Here is an 18,286-nt window from a genome sequence, read left to right on the forward strand (position 1 = left end):
ACCCTGGGTCTGCCCCGCTCACGGCGCGCGTGTAGCTTCCCTGTCCACACTGCTCGGACTCTAGGTTGTTCCGCCGGGAACAATCCGAGGCTGGCCCTGGGCTGCATGCACCTCCCAGGTCCAAGCCGCTCAGGTTCAGGCACTCGGGTAGTCCTCAGAGGCGCAGACTCAGTTGGGCCTGCGTTTTGTGCTCTTCCCAGGTCCAAGCGCCAATTTGCTCTTCCCAGGCGAGCGCCAATGCTGCGACTTATCGCCTCCCCGCCACTCGGTTATCTGGATGTAAAACCGGCGCACCTTCTCAGGCAGATGTTGACCGTCCAGACCCCCAAGAAGTTTTAGTTAGCAAAGAAGCCTGCTTACAATTTTATAGATAATGTCTCTCTGGGGCTGCGATTGCCCCCTTCCGGCTCTGGCTGCCTGTCACCGGAGGGGGAAGGTCTGCAGCCGCTATCTCTGCTCAGTCCTTTGTTTTCGCGCGGGCCCGGGCGGTCTTAGGTTAGCGCTGGCTTTTCGCGTGGTAGGTATCCCACAGTCTGGTTTGCTAGCCCAAATTATTTCGCTCAGACAGCGCTCAGGGTATTCAGGCCAAATTCTTACTCTCAGCGATGCAGCCCACGCCGCGCCTCCCTGCCCAGCCCCGTCTTGCTAATGGCGGATGCAGGCGTCTGCGCTGCTTCTCTGCTGGGGGAGTTACTGTAGGGCTCGCAATCTGCGAGTTTTAAATTGTTCATTTATTTTTTCTCCCTGTTATGTTGCCCTCTGTGCTTCCAAAGCTCGGCACAGATTCGGCAGTGAGAAGGTTTCCTGATGTTTGGAAACTTCTCTCTTTTTAAGATTCCCTTCCCGGGACGGAACTCCGTCCCTCCCTCTTTTGTCTCCCTTTTTTTGTTTTTAATATTTTTTCCTACCTCCCCTCGAAGAGTTGGGTTGCTTCTCTGGGTGCCCGATGTCCTCTGCCGGCACTCAGAAGCTGTCCTGTGGAATTTACTCGACGTTTAAATGCTCTTTTGATGAATTTGTGGGGGAGAAAGTGTTCTCCCCGTCCTACTCCTCCGCCATCTTGGCTCCTCCCCCTGTAGGGTCTAATTGTTTTTAAATAAATGGATGTTGAATTTCACTGAACATTTTTTGTGTATATTGAGAAGTTTACATGCTTTTCTTCTTTACTCTCTTAATATGGAGAATTACATAACTGATTTTCTAATGTTAAAACAATTTTACCTTCCTGGGGCAAATCCCAATTGGTCATGGTACACTATGCAACCTCTTCATTGTTTAGATAGTTCACATAAGGAAAGTTGAACTAAGGGAATATAAGCCACTTGCCCAAGGCCACACAACTCAGATACTTATTAAAAACCAACTACTGAAAGCTCGACATTCTGAGTAAAGTAGACTGGAAAAAAATGGATTCGACCTAAAAGGCGTTTAGTGATTACCAGCAGACCACTTTGTTCAGAAAGAACCACTCCGTCCCTTGGGTAATAACATCTAGTCCTAAACTTGCCTTGCAGTAGTAGGACCCCAATGTTTCATTTAGAGTTATGCAGGGTCCCCATCATCTCATAACCTCTGAGAAATCTCTGAGAAAAACAATTCCATCTTATCAAGGGCCAGAATCCATAGAATTATTTGAGCCTCAAAAAACTCAGACTTGATGTGATTCCTTTCAGCTAAGTGACTTTATATAGTTGCTGTTTTTCCAGTTCTTTATTATATTTTGATCTATTGCTTAATGTCACAGCTGGAGTTAATATGTATTTTGCTCAGTGACTCATTTTGATAACCAAGATATTTGGGTGCCAAGTACTCCAGAGTATTTATGGAGTTTTGTTTTTTTTTATTATTCAGGTTCACATGTTGATCTGAATTCTCCTCTTTAAGTCTAACAATGCAGTCCCCAGAAATAACGTAATCTTTTAAAAATGGGCAAGAACTGAATAACTACAAAAGCAGCAGCCAAAAACCCACGGAGCAGTTCATGTTTACGTCTTGGACATCTATGTTTTCTGTCGTTTTTCACCTCTGTTGAGCCTGCCACCATTCACACCTCACTGCCAGTGACTGTACCAAAGTTCCCAAGCTTGTTAAGTGGAAAGTGTCCCAGTTTTTTGTGTTATAGTCTCAAAATACTACAGATTAGGTAAACTCTCTAGTAATCTAAAATTAAAATTTAAAAAATGAGAAAAATTCATAAAATTTAGAAAATTTTAAAATTTTTCATAAAAATTAGAAAAATGAGATTTTTGTTGCAGTTATTTACCAGTTTGGTGAAGTTTCTTAAATTGGTAGTTATTTATCAGTTTGGCCAAGTTTCTTAAGTTATAAAATTGATAAAGTGAGCATTAGAGCACAACTGAAGAAATGAACACTTTCATACCCTACTGTCAAATTTATATTTTTATCTGGAGAATGATGAAATAGTTTCTGTCAATATTTTAAATGCACATAGGTTTTGCCCTAGTAAATCCACTTCTAGTAATTTTCCTAGAGAAATTATAGGACAGATATAGGCAAAGATAAATATCCTACAATGTTTTGCAGTATTATTTATGATAGCAAGATTTTTATCAATATGGGATATTTTAAATAAGTTATGGCATATATGGAATATTATGCAGCCCTTATGAAGGCTGATGTAGGTATATATTTATTAATAAGAAAAGATGTCCTTAATATATGGTTTAGTTTTAAGAACCAAAATATAAAAATAAAACTGTAATATAGTTTTGTTGAAAAAATTTTTCTGAATATACGAATTAAAAAAATTCTGAAAGCCTACCAAGTTAATAGTGGTTATCTTTGGGTGAGGTGATATAATGGATGATTTTCACTTTTCTTTTAAACTTTCTGTATGGGTAGGGATCCTTTATAAGAGAATATATTACTTTTATATTTTCATTTCAGCAAAAGACTTCCTGCGGAAAGTTTTATTAATTACATTGACAGAAGAGCTAAAAATCATAATTTTACTGTAATAACAGAGTAAAACAACAAACTTTAGCTATAGAAAGAGAACACTTGGTACACATAGTTTACTCATGAATGAGTCCGCCAAATTAAAACCTCAAATGACACCTTTTCCTGTCTCTTTATTGTTAAAGGAGAGCAAATCCCTAGGAGACATTATAACTCTTGGTAAGACAATTCCCTTTTATCAGGAGCCAGGAACATGGAATTATTTGAAGATTAAAAATTTGGACTTGATTTGATTACTTCCAGCTAAGTGATTTTATACAGCTGCCATTTTCCCATTTCTCTATGTTATGATAATCTATTGTTTAATGCCATGACCAGAATTTACATGTATTTCAATAAATTACACATTTTTATAAAAAAGATATTCACAAGGAAAGGAAGCACTTTTTAAATTTACATGCAAATAATTTTGAAGCATAATTCAAAATTACCTATCCTTGTAGGACTCACTCAGGGACCCTCAGGCCAGTGGAAGCCACAATTAAAGCTGCCTTTGTTCTAATTATACCTGGGAACTCTACACCCTCTGTGTAAGAACTCGCTTGGTCAGACTGCACAAGCAGGCTCTTCTGAGTCCCAGTTTCAGAGCAGAGACTGTTAGGGGAGTCATTTCCCACAATACTAGTGTGCTGCAGTCCACAGGCTCACAAAGAGTCAGACACAACTGAGCACCTGAACACACACACACAATCTATCTGTTAAAGAAAAAAGATGTAGTGCTTCCTTCAATTCTATATATTTTTGTTCAACTGAAAAGCGTGTGGTGGAAGAGGACAAGGGGTTCATGGCTCTGAATGCAAGAACATTCTGTGGGCTATGGGCTAATGCAGGCTGTGGAGAGGGTGCCAGTCCAACCAGGGCTATGGAAGAGCATTGAGTGTTACAGGCAAAGAGAGTATCACTGCTCTGAATAGATGGCTAGCTGAGAGAGAAAACTTCTCAGATGCCAGGAATCTGATGTGACTTGAATAGGTTTTTAGTAAGTACACTAAGAGCCAGAGGTTACAAAAGTGACTAAGACACAGTGCCTGCACTGGAGAAACGCACAGTCTTCTGAGGGAGAGTGGGGTTCAGGCCCAACCAGCAGAGGAGGTACTTGTGGTTGCCCAGAGTACCTGGCACTCAGATGAAAGGCCACAGCCTTGCTTTTCTTACAGAGCCTGCCGCTGCCTGTACAGCCTTTAGCTGTGTGCTGGTCCCATGCCGACCACATCAGGTGTCACAGAAAATATAGATCCTTTTCCACACAGCAGTCCTTCAAGTACTTGAAGAGTTACTGCTGACGCCAAACCAGAATCACTCCCGTTCTCCAAATCCTTTGTGAAACTTTCCTTTTAGAGTGAAGCAGAGGGTGTTAACCTTCGTTGACCTTCCTGACCATTCTGACCTTCCTGGACTTAAGCCAACCAAGAAAGACTGTAGGCTCCTCTCTTGCATTCTAGTCTGTCTGCCCAGTCTCCCTTGGCCTCCTCACCTACCGTTTAGCCTTGATGCTGTTTGTAGCCTCAGGGTTTTGGCTCCTGATCTCCTTCAGGATTTGGTCCTGGACTCCCCAGTCACTGGCCCCTAGGGTTTCCCTCATTCAGTCTCCATGGACTCAGCCCTAAGCTAAAATTGGCCTGATACTGGCCCCTTAATAGTGTTCAGACTCTTCCTGCCAGTGCAAGTCTAGGGTCTCAAAGAAGGACATACATTTGAATCTGACTTTAGGAACTTATAATAGGGGCAAGCAATAAAGAAAAAGGAAAACTTGTATATTCACCAGATTCATACATTCATTACAGTAAAAAAATATGTGTATATGTGTGCTCATTCACTTCAGTTGTGTCTGACTCTTTGTGACCCTATGGACTGTAACCCAACAGGTTCCTCTGACTATCAGATCCTCCAGGCAACAATACTGGAGTGGGTTATTATTTCCCTGGCTAAGGGATCTTCCCGATTCAGGGATGGAACCCATGTCTCCTAAGTCTCCTGCACTGGCATGCAGATTCTTTACCACTAAGCCATGTGGGAAGCTCCCATAGTTAAAAATAACACTCTTTAATTAAAAAAAAAAGTGTATGTACAGTGTGTGTACATATGTGTGTGTGTTTGTCTGTGTTGGAAGTGTAGAATACATTTCTCCCCTGCAGTTCTTCTCTTCTTAATCTGAAGTTGTTAAATTTCTAAAACCCAATAAATATTAGCACTTTAAGAAATACACTTGACCCTTGAATAATATAGATTTGAACTGGCTGGATCCTCTTATATGCAGATATTTTTCAGTAGTAAATACTACAGTGTTACATGGACTGTTGGCTGAATCCCCAACTGAATGTGGAAGGACCATAGATACCAAGAGCCAATGGTAAATTACACATGTAACATGAATTAATACTTTGCAGTTGTTCAGAGTCAAATGTGATAGAACAAGCTGTCTGTTTGTGTGAGCCACGTGAGGCTGACCTCGCCTTGACTTGTGGGTTGGGAGCAGAAACCACAAGATGCACCTCCAGTTCTGTACCCTTCACGCGCCCTAGCTCACAGCTGCTCTCTCCTGAACCCTGGTGGCCCTAATTATCCTCCTGGGCATGCATTCTTTCATTTAGGCTTTTCTCCTTTATTTGCATCTGGCTTATATCTCCAACTAGATTGAAAGGTCCTAGAGGCAGTGTTCCATGCAGACTTAGCAGACCAAGTGTCATAACTTTGTGAAGTCCCAAGTCCTAGAACAACGTTCTACATGTAACAGACATTCAATAAATGGTTGTTGATGGGAATGCTATTACATAGTTGGATATTGGTCTAAGAGGCCTGACTGCACAAATTGCTTAATCCTTAAATAAAAAGCTTAACTAACTGGAAGGAGTACTTTTCTGAACTAGAGGTGGTATTTTGAATGCTAAATTTGTATTTTTATTCTGTGTTTGGTGCTCTTGCCTCTAGAATATTGTAGGGGAAATCAACCTGGAGAATGTGTGAAGCTGTTATTAGTCTTGATACAAGAAGTAGCTTGATTTAGTTTCACTCGTGATTCATCTTTAATTACCAGAGTTCATGCATGGAATATTCACCAGAAAATCAAGAGAAGGGGGTCAGAAGGACCACTTCTTCTTTTTCCAGAAAGTGCTTTTTAATGAATTTAATGGAAAACCCACATTTTAGTATGGTCATTTCAGCTAAACTTGAGTTTGAACCCCCTCTTCTTCATTTATCAGCTCTGGCATGCTATAATCCTCCAAGTTGCAATTTACTTTTTAACAAAATGTATATCATAATAATCTCTGAGTAGATGAGCCAGCTGTTCAGATGTAACTAACCAAGAAGACTGTTATGGGAATTGAATGATATATAGGCTTTAAAACAGGGGCTCCATAATAGTAACTAAAAATGTAACAATATCTTTGTTTCACTTCCTCAGTGACTTTGAGAGACTATCCATGGTATTCATGTACAAAAAGGTCACTCATTTAATTGTGTTTTTAGTGTTCAACTGTAGGGTGATAACCCTTCTGTGGTTATCACAGCCTTCTGGTAATCAAAGGGCCCCAAACACATATGCTCCTCGAAGGATAAAAATACTTTTAATACAAAAACCACTTCCTAGTTCATCTGCTGAGTTTAGAGTATTCTTGTGCGTGCATGTCCAACCACTGAGCTTGCACAAAAGAATCTGACTTATTTTACTCAGCTCAAGGGTCACCTTCTCTAAGCATCCTTTCCAATTACCTGGCCACTGCCACCGTCAGACTGAGGTAGATATCCTTTTGTGGGATTGGCACATGTGTATACACAGTCTCCTCCATATCGTTACAATTAAATTTCTATATTTGTCTTTTCACTTGGTCTTTGAGTTCCATCAGGACCAAGACTGCATTTTTTTTTTTTTAAATACGGCTTTTTTTTTTTTTTTTTTGGCTGCTCTGGGTCTTTGTTGCTGTGTGTGGGCTTTCTCTAGTTATGGTGAGCAGCAATTTTGTAGTTTCAAAGCATGGGCTTCTCATTGCAGTGGCTTCTCTTGTGGTACATGGGCTTAGCTGGCCCTTGGTATGTGGAATCTTCCTGGACCAATGATCAAATCCATGCCCCCCACATTGGCAGGAGGATTACTAACCACTGGATCACCAGAGAAGTCCAGGACGGTATCTTATTTATCTGTATGTCTCCAGAGAGTAGCTTAGATGATAGCACAGAATAGACCCTATAAAAATGCATAGAACAAATAAATGAAACCCTGGATGGGGCTAAGTAGGTGTAAATAGGGCAATGTGGAGTGTGTCCTGAGACTCTGACTTATATTTAAGATTATGTGGGTAGACAGTTTTATGAACGTTCATGTTTGCTGTTTGAGACCTTTGCCCAGATGACTGATTCCTTTGCCTTTCCTTCCCTTTCAAAAACTGGAGAGCAAGATAGAGACACGAAATACTTAGAACACCACAGACCAATTTAAATAGAACTTCAGCAGGAAGAGTTAGCAGTTCATGAAATGTGTGTCAGATATCTTTCGAAAACTATGTGGGGAGAGATAACATCTTTGTCCATGACTGTGCCAGCCATCAGGGGAGTAACAGACATGTAGGTTTTTTTTTTTTTTTTTCCAGTTGTAACTAGAGAAAAAAATATTACATCAAAAAAGAGTATGATATATTATCAAATTAAAAAAAGCACTGTGCCAAATACACAATGTGATTCCAATTCCACTGGTGACAGTATTTTGGATGATATTTTTCCCTTCTCCATGCTTTTCTTTACAACAAACATGTATTATATTAACCAAAAGAGGGAAAAGTTATATGTTTTTTTTGAAGTTCTAACTTGTCATCCTATGGACTATTCTGTAGAAAGGACCCTTCTCTGTGCAGAGGACTAGCTGTGCAGGTGGAACTTCCCTGAGGAATTAACTGTCTTCTGCTTGACCCAATGACAGATGCTACACACCATAGTACAACTTTAACATGGCCTGTGAGATCTGATATGGTCTAGGTGCTCCCTAAGTCCCCAGCCTCCTTCACCACCATCCAGCCACTGTGCTTCTCTGGTAGCGCCCAGGCTGCTCCAAGCCTCAACTGGCCCAGAATGTTCTTTCCACATCATACTTTTTTTTCTTCCTTCATTAACTGTGTGATTTAAATCTAATATTTAATGCCCACCACCCAAGGAAAACAACTTTGCTCCATGAGCACTCTACTCATTACTGAAACCCTAGTGTTAGCACAATGCCTGAAGCCTTGAAGGAGCATAAACATTTCGTTCTTTCTTTCTTTTTAAATAAATTCATTGGAACTCTTGGATTTGAGCCTTTTAAATTTTTTAGTTTTATATATTTTTTTAATGAATGATAATTGCTTTACAGAATTTTGTTGTTTTCTGTCAACATCAACATGAATCAGCCACAGGGATACATATATCCCCTCCCTTTTAAAAAAATTTATTTTTTATTGAAGGATAATTGCTTTATAGAATTTTGTTGTTTTCTGTCAAATCTCAACATGAATCAGCCATAGGTATATATATATCCCCTCCCTTTTGAAACTCCCTCCCATCTCCCTCCTCATCCCACCCCTCTAGGTTGATACAGAGCCCCTGTTTGAGTTTCCTGAGCCATACAGCAAATTCCTGTTGGCTATCTATTTTACATATGGCGATGTAAGTTTCCATGTTACTCTTTCCATATATCTCACCCTCTCCTCTCCCCTCCCCATGTCCACAAGTCTATTTTCTCTGTCTGTTTCTCCATTGCTGCCCTGTAGATAAATTCTTCAGAACCATTTTTCTAGATTCTATATATGTGCATTAGAATATGATATTATTTTTTCTTTTTCTGACTCACTTCACTCTGTATAATAGGTTCTAGGTTCATCCACCTCATCAGAACTGACTCAAATGCATTCCTTTTTATGGCTGAGTAATATCCCATTGTATATATGTACCACAACTTCTTTATCCATTCATCTGTCGATGGACATCTAGGTTGCTTCCATGTTCTAGCTATTGTAAATAGTGCTGCAATGAACAATGGGATACATGTGTCTTTTTCAACCCTTGTTTCCTCCGGGTATATGCCTGGGAGCGGGACTGCTGGGTCATATGGTGGTTTTATTTCTAGTTTTTAAAGGAATCTCCATACTGTCTTCCATAATGGCTGTATCAATTTATATTCCCACCAACAGTGCAAAAGCATTCCCTTTTATCCACACCCTCTCCAGCATTTACTGTTTGTAGACTTTTTAATGATGGCCATTCTGACCGGTGTGAGGCAATATCTCATTGTTGTTTTGATTTGCATTTCTTTAATAATGAAAAATGTTCAGCATCTTTTCATATGTTTGTTAGCCATCTGTATGTCTTCTTTGGAGAAATGTCTGTTTAGATCATCTTCCCACTCTTTGATTGGGTTGTTTGTTTTTCTGGCATTGAGTTGTATGAGCTGCTTGTATATTTTGGAAATTAATCCTTTGTCAGTTGTTTCATTTGCTATTGTTTTCTCCCACTCTGAGGGTTGTCTTTTCACCTTGCTTATAGTTTCCTTTGCTGTGCAAAAGCTTTTAAGTTTAATCAGGTCCCATTTGTTTACTTCTGTTTTTATTTCTACTACTCTAGGAGGTGGGTCCTAGAGGATCTTGCTTTGATTTATGTCATCAAGTGTTCTGCCTATGTTTTCCTCTAAGAGTTTTATAGTTTCTGGTCTTACATTTAGGTCTTTAATCCATTTTGAGTTTATCTTGTGTATGGTGTTAAGAACTGTTCTAATTTCATTCTTTTACATGTAGTTGTCCAGTTTTCCCAGCACCATTTATTGAAAAGGCTGTCTTTGCCCCATTGTATATTCTTGCCTCCCTTGTCAAAAAGAAGGTACCCATAGGTTCATGGGTTTATTTCTGGCCTTTCTATCTTGTTCTATTGGTGTATATTTCTGTTTTTGTGCCAGTACCATACTGTCTTGATGACTGTAACTTTGTAGTATAATCTGAAGTCAGGAGGGTTGATTCCTCCAGCTCCATTCTTCTTTCTCAGGACTGCTTTGGCTATTCAGGGTCTTTTGTGTTTCCATATGATTTGTGAATTTTTTTTTGTTCTAGTTCTGTGAAAAATGCCTTTGGTAATTTGATAGGGATCGCATTGAATCTGTAGATTGCATTTGGTAGTATAGTCATTTTAACAATATTGATTCTTCCTACCCAGGAACATGGACTATCTCTCCATCTGTTTATGTTGTGTTTTATTTCTTTCATTGGTGTCTTATAATTTTCTGTTTACAGTTCTTTTGTGTCCTTAGGTAAATTTATTCCTTGATATTCAATTCTTTTTGTTGCAGTGAAGAATGGGATTGATTTCTTAACATTGCTTTCTGATTTTTCATTGTTAGTATATAGAAATACAAGTGATTTCTGTGTGTTGATCTTGTATCCTGTGACTTTGCTAAACTCACTGATTCAGTTCAGTTTAGTCGCTCAGTAGTGTCCAACTTTTTGTGACCCCATGAATCGCAGCATGCCAGGCCTCCCTGTCCATCACCAATTCCCAGAGTTCACTCAGACTCACGTCCATCAAGTCAGTGATGCCATCCAGCCATCTCATCCTTTGTCATCCCCTTCTCCTCCTGCCCCCAATCCCTCCCAGCATCAGAGTCTTTTCCAATGAGTCAACTCTTCGCATGAGGTGGCCAAATTCACTGATTAGCCATAGTAATTTTCTGATACTATCTTTAGGGTTTTCTATGGGCAATATCATGTCATCTGCAAACAGTGAGAGCATACTTCTTCTTTTCCAATATGGATTCCTTTTATGTCTTTTTCTTCTCTGATGGTTATAGCTAGGATTTCCAGAACTATGTCGAATAACAGTGGTGAAAGTGGACACCCTCGTCTTGTTCCTAATCTTAGGGGGAATGCATTCAGTTTCTCACCATTCAGAATAATGTGTGCTGTAGGCTTATCATATATGGCTTTTATTGTGTTGAGGTAGGTTCTTTCTATGTCCATTTTATGAAGAGTTTTAATCATAAATGGGTGCTGAATTTTGTCAAAGGCTTTTTCTGCATCTATTGAGATTATCATATGGTTTTTACCTTTCAATTTGTTAATATGGTATATCACATTGATTGATTTGCTTATATTGAAAAATCCTTGCATTCCTGGAATAAACCCAACTTGATCATAGTCTATGAACTTTTTGATGTGTTGCTGAATTCTGTTTGCTAAAATTTAGTTGAGGATTTTTGCATCTATGTTCATCAGTGATATTGGCCTGTAGTTTTCTTTTTGGGGGTTTTCTTTGGTTTTGATATTGGAGTGATGGTGGCCTCATAGATTGAGTTTAGAAGTGTTCCTTCCTCTGCAATTTTTTGAAAGAGTTTTAGAAGGATAGGCATTAGCTCTTCTCTAAATGTTTGATAGAATTCTCCTGTGAAGCCATCTGGTCCTGTGATTTTGGTTTTTGGGAGATTTTTGATCACAGCTTCAATTTCAGTATGTGTAATTGGGTTGTTCATAATTTCTATTTCTTCCTGGTTCAGTCTTGGAAGATTGAACTTTTCTAATAATATGTCCATTTCTTCCAGGTTATCCATTTTATTATCATATAGTTGTTCATAATAATCTCTTATAATCCTTTGTATTTCTGCATTGTCTGTTGTAACTTCTCCTTTTTCATTTCTAATTTTGTTGATTTGATTCTTCTCTCTTTTTCTTGATGAGTCTGGATAAAGCTTTATCAATTTTGTTTATCTTCTCAAAGAACCAGCTTTTAGTTTCATTAATCTTTACTATTGCTTCTTTCATTTCTTTTTCATTTATTTCTGCTCAGATCTCTATGATTTCTTTCCTTCTGCTAATTTCAGGGGTTTTTTGTTCCTCTTTTTCCAGTTGTTTTAGATGTAAAGTTAGGTTGTCTATTCCATGTTTTTCTTATTTCTTGAGGTAGAATTGTATTGCTATAAACTTTCCTCTTAAAACTGTTTTCCTGCATCCCTTAGGTTTTGAGTTGTGTTTTCATTGTCATTTGTTTCTAGAAATTTTTTTATTTCCCTTTTGATTTCTTCAGTAACCTGTTGGTTATTTAGAAACATGTTGTTTAATCTCTATGTGTTTGTGTTTCTTACAGTTTTTTTTTCTTGTAATTTATATCTAGTCTCAGCGTTGTGGTTGGAGAAGATGCTTGATATGATTTCAATTTTCTTAAATTTATTGAGGCTTGATTTGTGACCCCAAGATGTGGTCTATCCTGGAGAATGTTCCATGTGCACTTGAGAAGAAGGTGTATTCTCCTGCATTTGGATGGAATGTCCTGAAGATGTCGATGAGATCCATCTCATCTAATGTATCATTTAAGACTTGTGTTTCCTTATTAATTTTCTGTTTTGATGATCTGTCCATTGGTGTGAGTGGAGTGTCAAAGTCTCCTACTATAATGGTGTTACTGTCAACTTCTTTTTTGTCTGTTAGTGTTTGTCTTATGTATTGAGGTGCTCCTATGTTGGGTGCACAGACATTTACAATTGTTGTGTCTTCCTCTTGGATTGATTCCTTGATCATTATGTAGTGCCCTTCCTTACTCTTATTATATTCTTTATTTTAAGGTCTATTTTGTCTGATATGAGGATTGCTATTCAAGCTTTCTTTTGCTTCCCATTTTCATGGAATATCTTTTTCCATCCTCTCACTTTCAGTCTATATGTGTCTTGAGGTCTGAAGTCAGGGTTTCTTGTAGACAGCGTATATATGGGTCTTATTTTTGTATCCATTCAGCCAGTCTGTGTCTTTTGGTTGAAGCATTTAGGCCATTTACATTTAAAGTAATTATTGACATATCTATTCCTATCCCATTTTCTTCATTGTTTGGGGTTGATTTTGTAGATCTGTTTTCTTCTCTTGTGTTTCTTGACTATATAAGTCCCTTTAACATTTGTGGTAAAGCTGGTTTGGTGGTACTGAATTCTCTTAACTTTTGCTCATCTGAGAAACAAAATTGATTGATTTCTCCATCAATTTTGAATGAGGTCTTTGCCAGGTACAGTAATCTTGGTTGTAGATTTTTGCCTTTCAGTACTTTAAATAGATCCTGTCATTCCCTTCTGGCCTGCAGAGTTTCTGCTGAAAGATCACCTGTTAAGTGTATGGGATTTCCCTTGAATGTTACTTGTTGCTTCTCCCTTGCTGATTTTAATATTCTTTCTTTGTATTTAGTCTTTGTTAGTTTGATCAGTATGTGTCTTGGTGTGTTTCTCCTTGGGCTTACCCTGTACGGAACTCTGTGCCTCTTGGACTTGAATGACTATTTCCTTTTCCAAATTGGGGAAATTTTCAACTATAATCTCTTCAAATATTTTCTCATTCCCTTTCTTTTTCTCATCTTCTTCTGGACTCCTATAATTTGAATATTGGTGCCTTTGATATTGTCCCAGAGGTCTCTGAGACTATCCTCAGTTCTTTTTACTTTATTCATTTTACTTTATTCTGCTCTTCAGAAGTTATTTCCACCATTTTATCTTCCAGCTCAATTATTCATTCTTCTGCTTCAGATATTCTGCTATTGATTCCTTCTAGAGTATTTTTAATTTCTGTAATTGTGTTATGTGTCTCTGTATGTTTATTCTTTAATTCTTTTTGTCTTTTTAATTGATTCTTGCATTTTCCCCATTTTGTTTTCAAGGTTTTTGATGATCTTTACTATCATTATCCTGAATTCTTTTTCAGGTAGTTTGTCTATTTCCTCTTCATTTATTTGGACTTCTGTGTTTCTGATTTGTTCCTTCATTTGTGTAGTATTTCTCTGCCTTTTCACTTTTTTTTTTTTAACTTATTGTATTTGAGGTCTCCTATTTCCAGGCTTCAAGGCTGAATTCATTCTTCATTTTAGTTTCTGCCCTCTAAGGTTGGTCCAGTGGTTTGTGTAAGTGTTGTCTAGGGTGAGATTTGTGCTGAGCTTTTCTGTTTCTGTTTGTTTTTCCTGTGATGGGCAAGGTGAGTGAGATGCTAATCCTGTCTGCTGATGATTGGGCATGTATTTTGGTTTGTTTGTTGTTTAGATGTAGTGTCCTGCACAGGGTGCTATTGGTGGTTGGGTGTTGCCACGTCTTGTATTCAAGAGGTTTCCTTTGTGTGAATTCTCACTATTTGATACTCCCTAGGGTTAGTTCTATGGTAGTCTAGGGTCTTGGAGTCAGTGCTCCCGCTCCAAAGGTTCAGGGCTTGATCTCGAGTTTTGCATGGGTCTATATATTCTTTTTTCTGCTGGTCAGGTATTCCTGTCTGCTCTCAGCTGGTGTCCTGCATGCACTTCTGTGTCTTAAGGTATAGTCCTGATGTATCCAGGATTTGAGGTGTTTTTTTTTTTTTTTATGGTTATGCTGGATCTTTGTTACTTTGCACAGGCTTTCTCTATTTGTGGCAAGCAAGGTCTACTCTTCCTTTCAGTGCACACACTCATTGTAGCAGTTTCTCTTGTTTCAGAGCACAGTCTCTAGAGTGCAGGCTCAATAGTTGTGGAACACAGGCTTAGTTGCTTGGCAGCATGTGTGCCGGGAGCCACCACGGGAGACCCCACCCATGACAAGGTCATGTGGAAGAGATCTGACGAGCAAGGCGGATCAGAACTCGAGGGACCCCCTGGATCTGCTCGACCATCTACCTCAAAACCAGAATCTGTCTGTCTTACTATTTTGTGCCTTTCACCAACTCTTCTGACATTAACAGGGGGGTTATCCCTGACCACCTTTCTCTAGAAAAAGTCAACTTAGGGCTTTAGTTAATAAGTCTCCTGGGCTTGATAGGAGTGTTTCAATTCAAATCCCTCTGATGGCTTTCTAGCTTGCCTGACAGGTTTATCCAGACTCTTGCAGCTACCCATGTGATTGTTCACAGCCTCCCAACCGTGAGAGACATGGGAAGCCTAAAACATTCTAAAAATATAGAGCCTTTCGAAGAGTTAAAAACTATTAGAGTAGTGCTGGTGTAAGATTTCATTGTTGAGCCAATGCTTGCTGCCAAGTTTCCATATCTCTTATCCACTGTGAACCTGGGAGTGCATTGGTTAACATAGTTGGAATGTAAGAAAAACAAGTAGCAGCCTTGGAATTAACCACATCAGACCTTTGAGCTAATTGGTTCTTTCTTTGTTGTAACTCACTGCGCCTTTGCTCCATGAGAATATAACTCTGTTTAGCACTTTCTGAGGCTGACATAGATTAGAAATATAAAGAAAAAACACTTTAAGGGAAAATAAGTTTTCCGGTTGAGCAGCCTTTATCAAAAAAGGGTCATAAAATGTCCACAGGCCTCCAAAGCCAGAAGATAATGTACACAACATTGTTTATGGGAAAAGTATGCTGAAAAAATCCTGGTTTTGATAAAGACAAAACAGATGTAATGTTTGGGCTGATTCTGCATGACTTTGCATCTTTCATTTCCTTCTATGTACAAGTCAAGGTATAAAAGTTCCTTTTGAAAATAAAGTTATGGGCCTCGCTCACCGAAGCTTAGTCTCCCCATGTCATTCTTTCTTTCCTTTTCTTTCTTTCTCCCTCTGTTCTTCTTTCAGGATGACTCCTTGAGGCACAGGGGCTCTCTGAATTCACTTTTTTGCCTGGGCTTCTAAGACCCGATCAGGAAGGCACCCTGCATCTTCACCAGGGAGGGGGCATCCTGCATCCTCACCCCACTGAGAGGGCGCCTACGGCCTCCATGAACAGAGCAAGTTCCATGCCAGGAGCTTTATTGGCTTTCTGTGTAAACCAAGGAAGATCAAGCCTCTTTCTCTCCCCCTTTTTTACTTTCCTTATCGCTGATGCTGTCATCCTGAGGGTACCCCTGGATCCTGCTGGGGCTGGACCCCAGCACATGTGGAATCTCCTCAGATCAGGGATTGAACCTGTGTCTCCTGTATTGGCAGGCAAATTCTTATCCACTGTGCCACCAGGAAAGTTCAGCTATTTATTGTGTATATAAATGAATCACTGAAATAATATAAACAGAAATCAGAGAGGAAGATGAAGGAGACACTTTTATTGTGTCTACCCAGAGTCATAAATCTAATCAATGAATCAACAAGTATTTGTTGGGTGTCTGATTGCTCTCTGCTGGATACTACAGGAGAAGCAAGACTAATATAAAAAGAGGTGTCATCCTTTGGGAATTTTTAGTACAATACAAGATGAGAAAACATGTATGGAACATAGAATAAATACTATTAATCAGATTATATTGGAATCATCATGTTTTTAGTGGCCACCTAATTAGAAACAATATAGATTTTTCTCCTAGACTAGAGCATTCGAGCAAATGGTTTCAGTTTGAACAGCTTTTAAACAGTCAATGGTATTTTCCTTTCATTCCTATTCCTTGGAATTCTTTTCTACTTCCCTCACACTCCTTACAATTTAACATTATCCCACTTAAAACATATTGTTGATAGAACCTAGAGTTTATCTAGTGCCTTCCCTCATATTCATCTGAGAAATGTTTTTAAATGAAGCAATGTCAAAAAGAGAGTCTAGAGTGTAAAAATAAGAATAGGAGGAAGGCAAGGCAAGTCTTAGGAAAAAAAAAAAAAGTGAACGCATCCACTGCACTTGCACTGTGCCAGGTATTGTTTTGAGCACTTCAAGTGTAAATCCATTTAACTGTCCAAACAATTCCACGTGGTGATGATGACTGGTGACTTATCCTTATTTGTTAGTATAGTTGAGGGAACTGAGTCACAGGAGGAAAATACCTCCACAGGTCACACAGATTGTCGGTGATGGAGCCAGGCAGTCTGGCTCTGAACCCTTGCATCACGCTGCTCAAAGATCCCTGTGCTTTCCTATCTCTCAACATCCCTTGTTCCCCTGCTTCCATCCCTCCATCACTGCCTCCTTTACTAGGCTTTCTATTTCTACCATGTGTTAATCCTTTCCTCTTCATTCCAAACTCCTAAGTTCAAATGCAGCTCCAAGGTCCTTAAATCATCTTTATCTTTGGACTTCCAGATTTTTCCATTTTATTCCACTTTCAATCAGTCTATGAGATGCCTACTTACAAGCTGTAATAATCATGTAGTGAATCAAAAATAACACCCACTACTGCACAACTGAATTCCAAAGGGATAAACTGGAGTTATGGTTTTCTGACTTGACACTAAACACTTGATACTTGGTTTTACTGCCTGATGGCATATCTGAAAAGTAATAATAGCCTATATTCATTGAGTGCCAACTGTGGGCTAGTTATTGTTTCAAGCATTCCACATATCAACTCATTTAATCACATAACAACTCTGTAAGATAAGTTCTATTACCATTCTATTTCACAGTTAAAAAAAAAAAAAAAGAGGCATAGAGAGTTTAAGCATTTTTGCCTGGAGGACAGCCACACATGGAGCCAAGAGGGGTCTCAGGTAGTTGACTCAAAGAGCCCAAGTCTTAACCACTGTGCTACACAGACTTTTACTTTCCCAACACTAACCATTTTCACATTTTGTTTTTCTAATTTAAGAAGCAGAAGTTCCCTTCTAATAATTACCCATGTCTGTTTTATATCTCACTCCAAAACTCTAACAATCCCTCCAGATGCCAGAAAACCCTCAGTGGCTTTCCCTTTCCCACCTAATTTTTTTTTGTAACTATTTTTGCTCAGAAAGCTGCTGGAATAGAAAACATTCACTGAGATTTTACAGTAACTGGAAAATTTACATTAATGATTAAGACCAAGTGTGTTTTCCGATATATGGCCTTAAATTGGAGTAACTTATCATAGATCATATCAAGGAAACTTGACCACTGGGGAACGTGGGTATGATTCCTGCACTACCCACCCTGGAATGTCCAGGAGTGATTCACACTTGCCCCTGTCTGTCTTCAGACCACCTCCCAGGGAAGTCTGTATCCCACCTCCCTCCCCCTTCCTCAGTGACTGTTATTTCTAAGTTGCCAACATTGCTCCCATATTATCAACATTCTAACTTCGTGGGAAGGGCTGTGGTGACTTTCAGGAAAGTGAATAGGAAGTGCTTTTCTAAACAGCCTGACAGCTGAGGGGTGGCTGCGAGATTATAAGAAGTCTGGGCCGGACAGACAGCAGAAAGCCAGCCGTGTCACAAGAGAGATGGTAAGTTCATTTCTTTTTGCTATGGGAAGTGGTTGGATGGAAGAGGTTTGGGATTGAGGCAGGCAGATAAGGATTCCTAAAATGTGGAATAGCAGTAGTTATGGATTTTTATATTGAGTAGCCCCATGGAGTTTGTAAGAATTTCGAAACCTGCTGCCCGCTTTGATCCTCCCAGCATCCTTTTGAGTTGCTATGCCCATGTTACAAATGAAGCTGCTGTGCCTTCCAGAGAGGCTAGG

The 18,286-nt window shown here is 39.2% G+C and overlaps 1 protein-coding gene across 1 annotated transcript in view; it reads left to right on the plus strand.

Annotated features, from left to right (window-relative positions):
- SELP (selectin P) overlaps positions 1-18,286 on the plus strand; it is a 105,806-nt gene that overhangs the window by 44,442 nt on the left and 43,078 nt on the right. The window contains exon 2 of the mRNA XM_070385321.1: positions 17,963-18,047. Coding sequence (XP_070241422.1) covers positions 18,045-18,047 — 3 coding nt within the window. The 5' untranslated portion in view covers positions 17,963-18,044. The remainder of the gene's footprint in view (positions 1-17,962; positions 18,048-18,286) is intronic.

The sequence above is a fragment of the Bos mutus genome, chromosome 16 (genome assembly GCF_027580195.1).
Source record: "Bos mutus isolate GX-2022 chromosome 16, NWIPB_WYAK_1.1, whole genome shotgun sequence".
NCBI lineage: Eukaryota > Metazoa > Chordata > Mammalia > Artiodactyla > Bovidae > Bos > Bos mutus.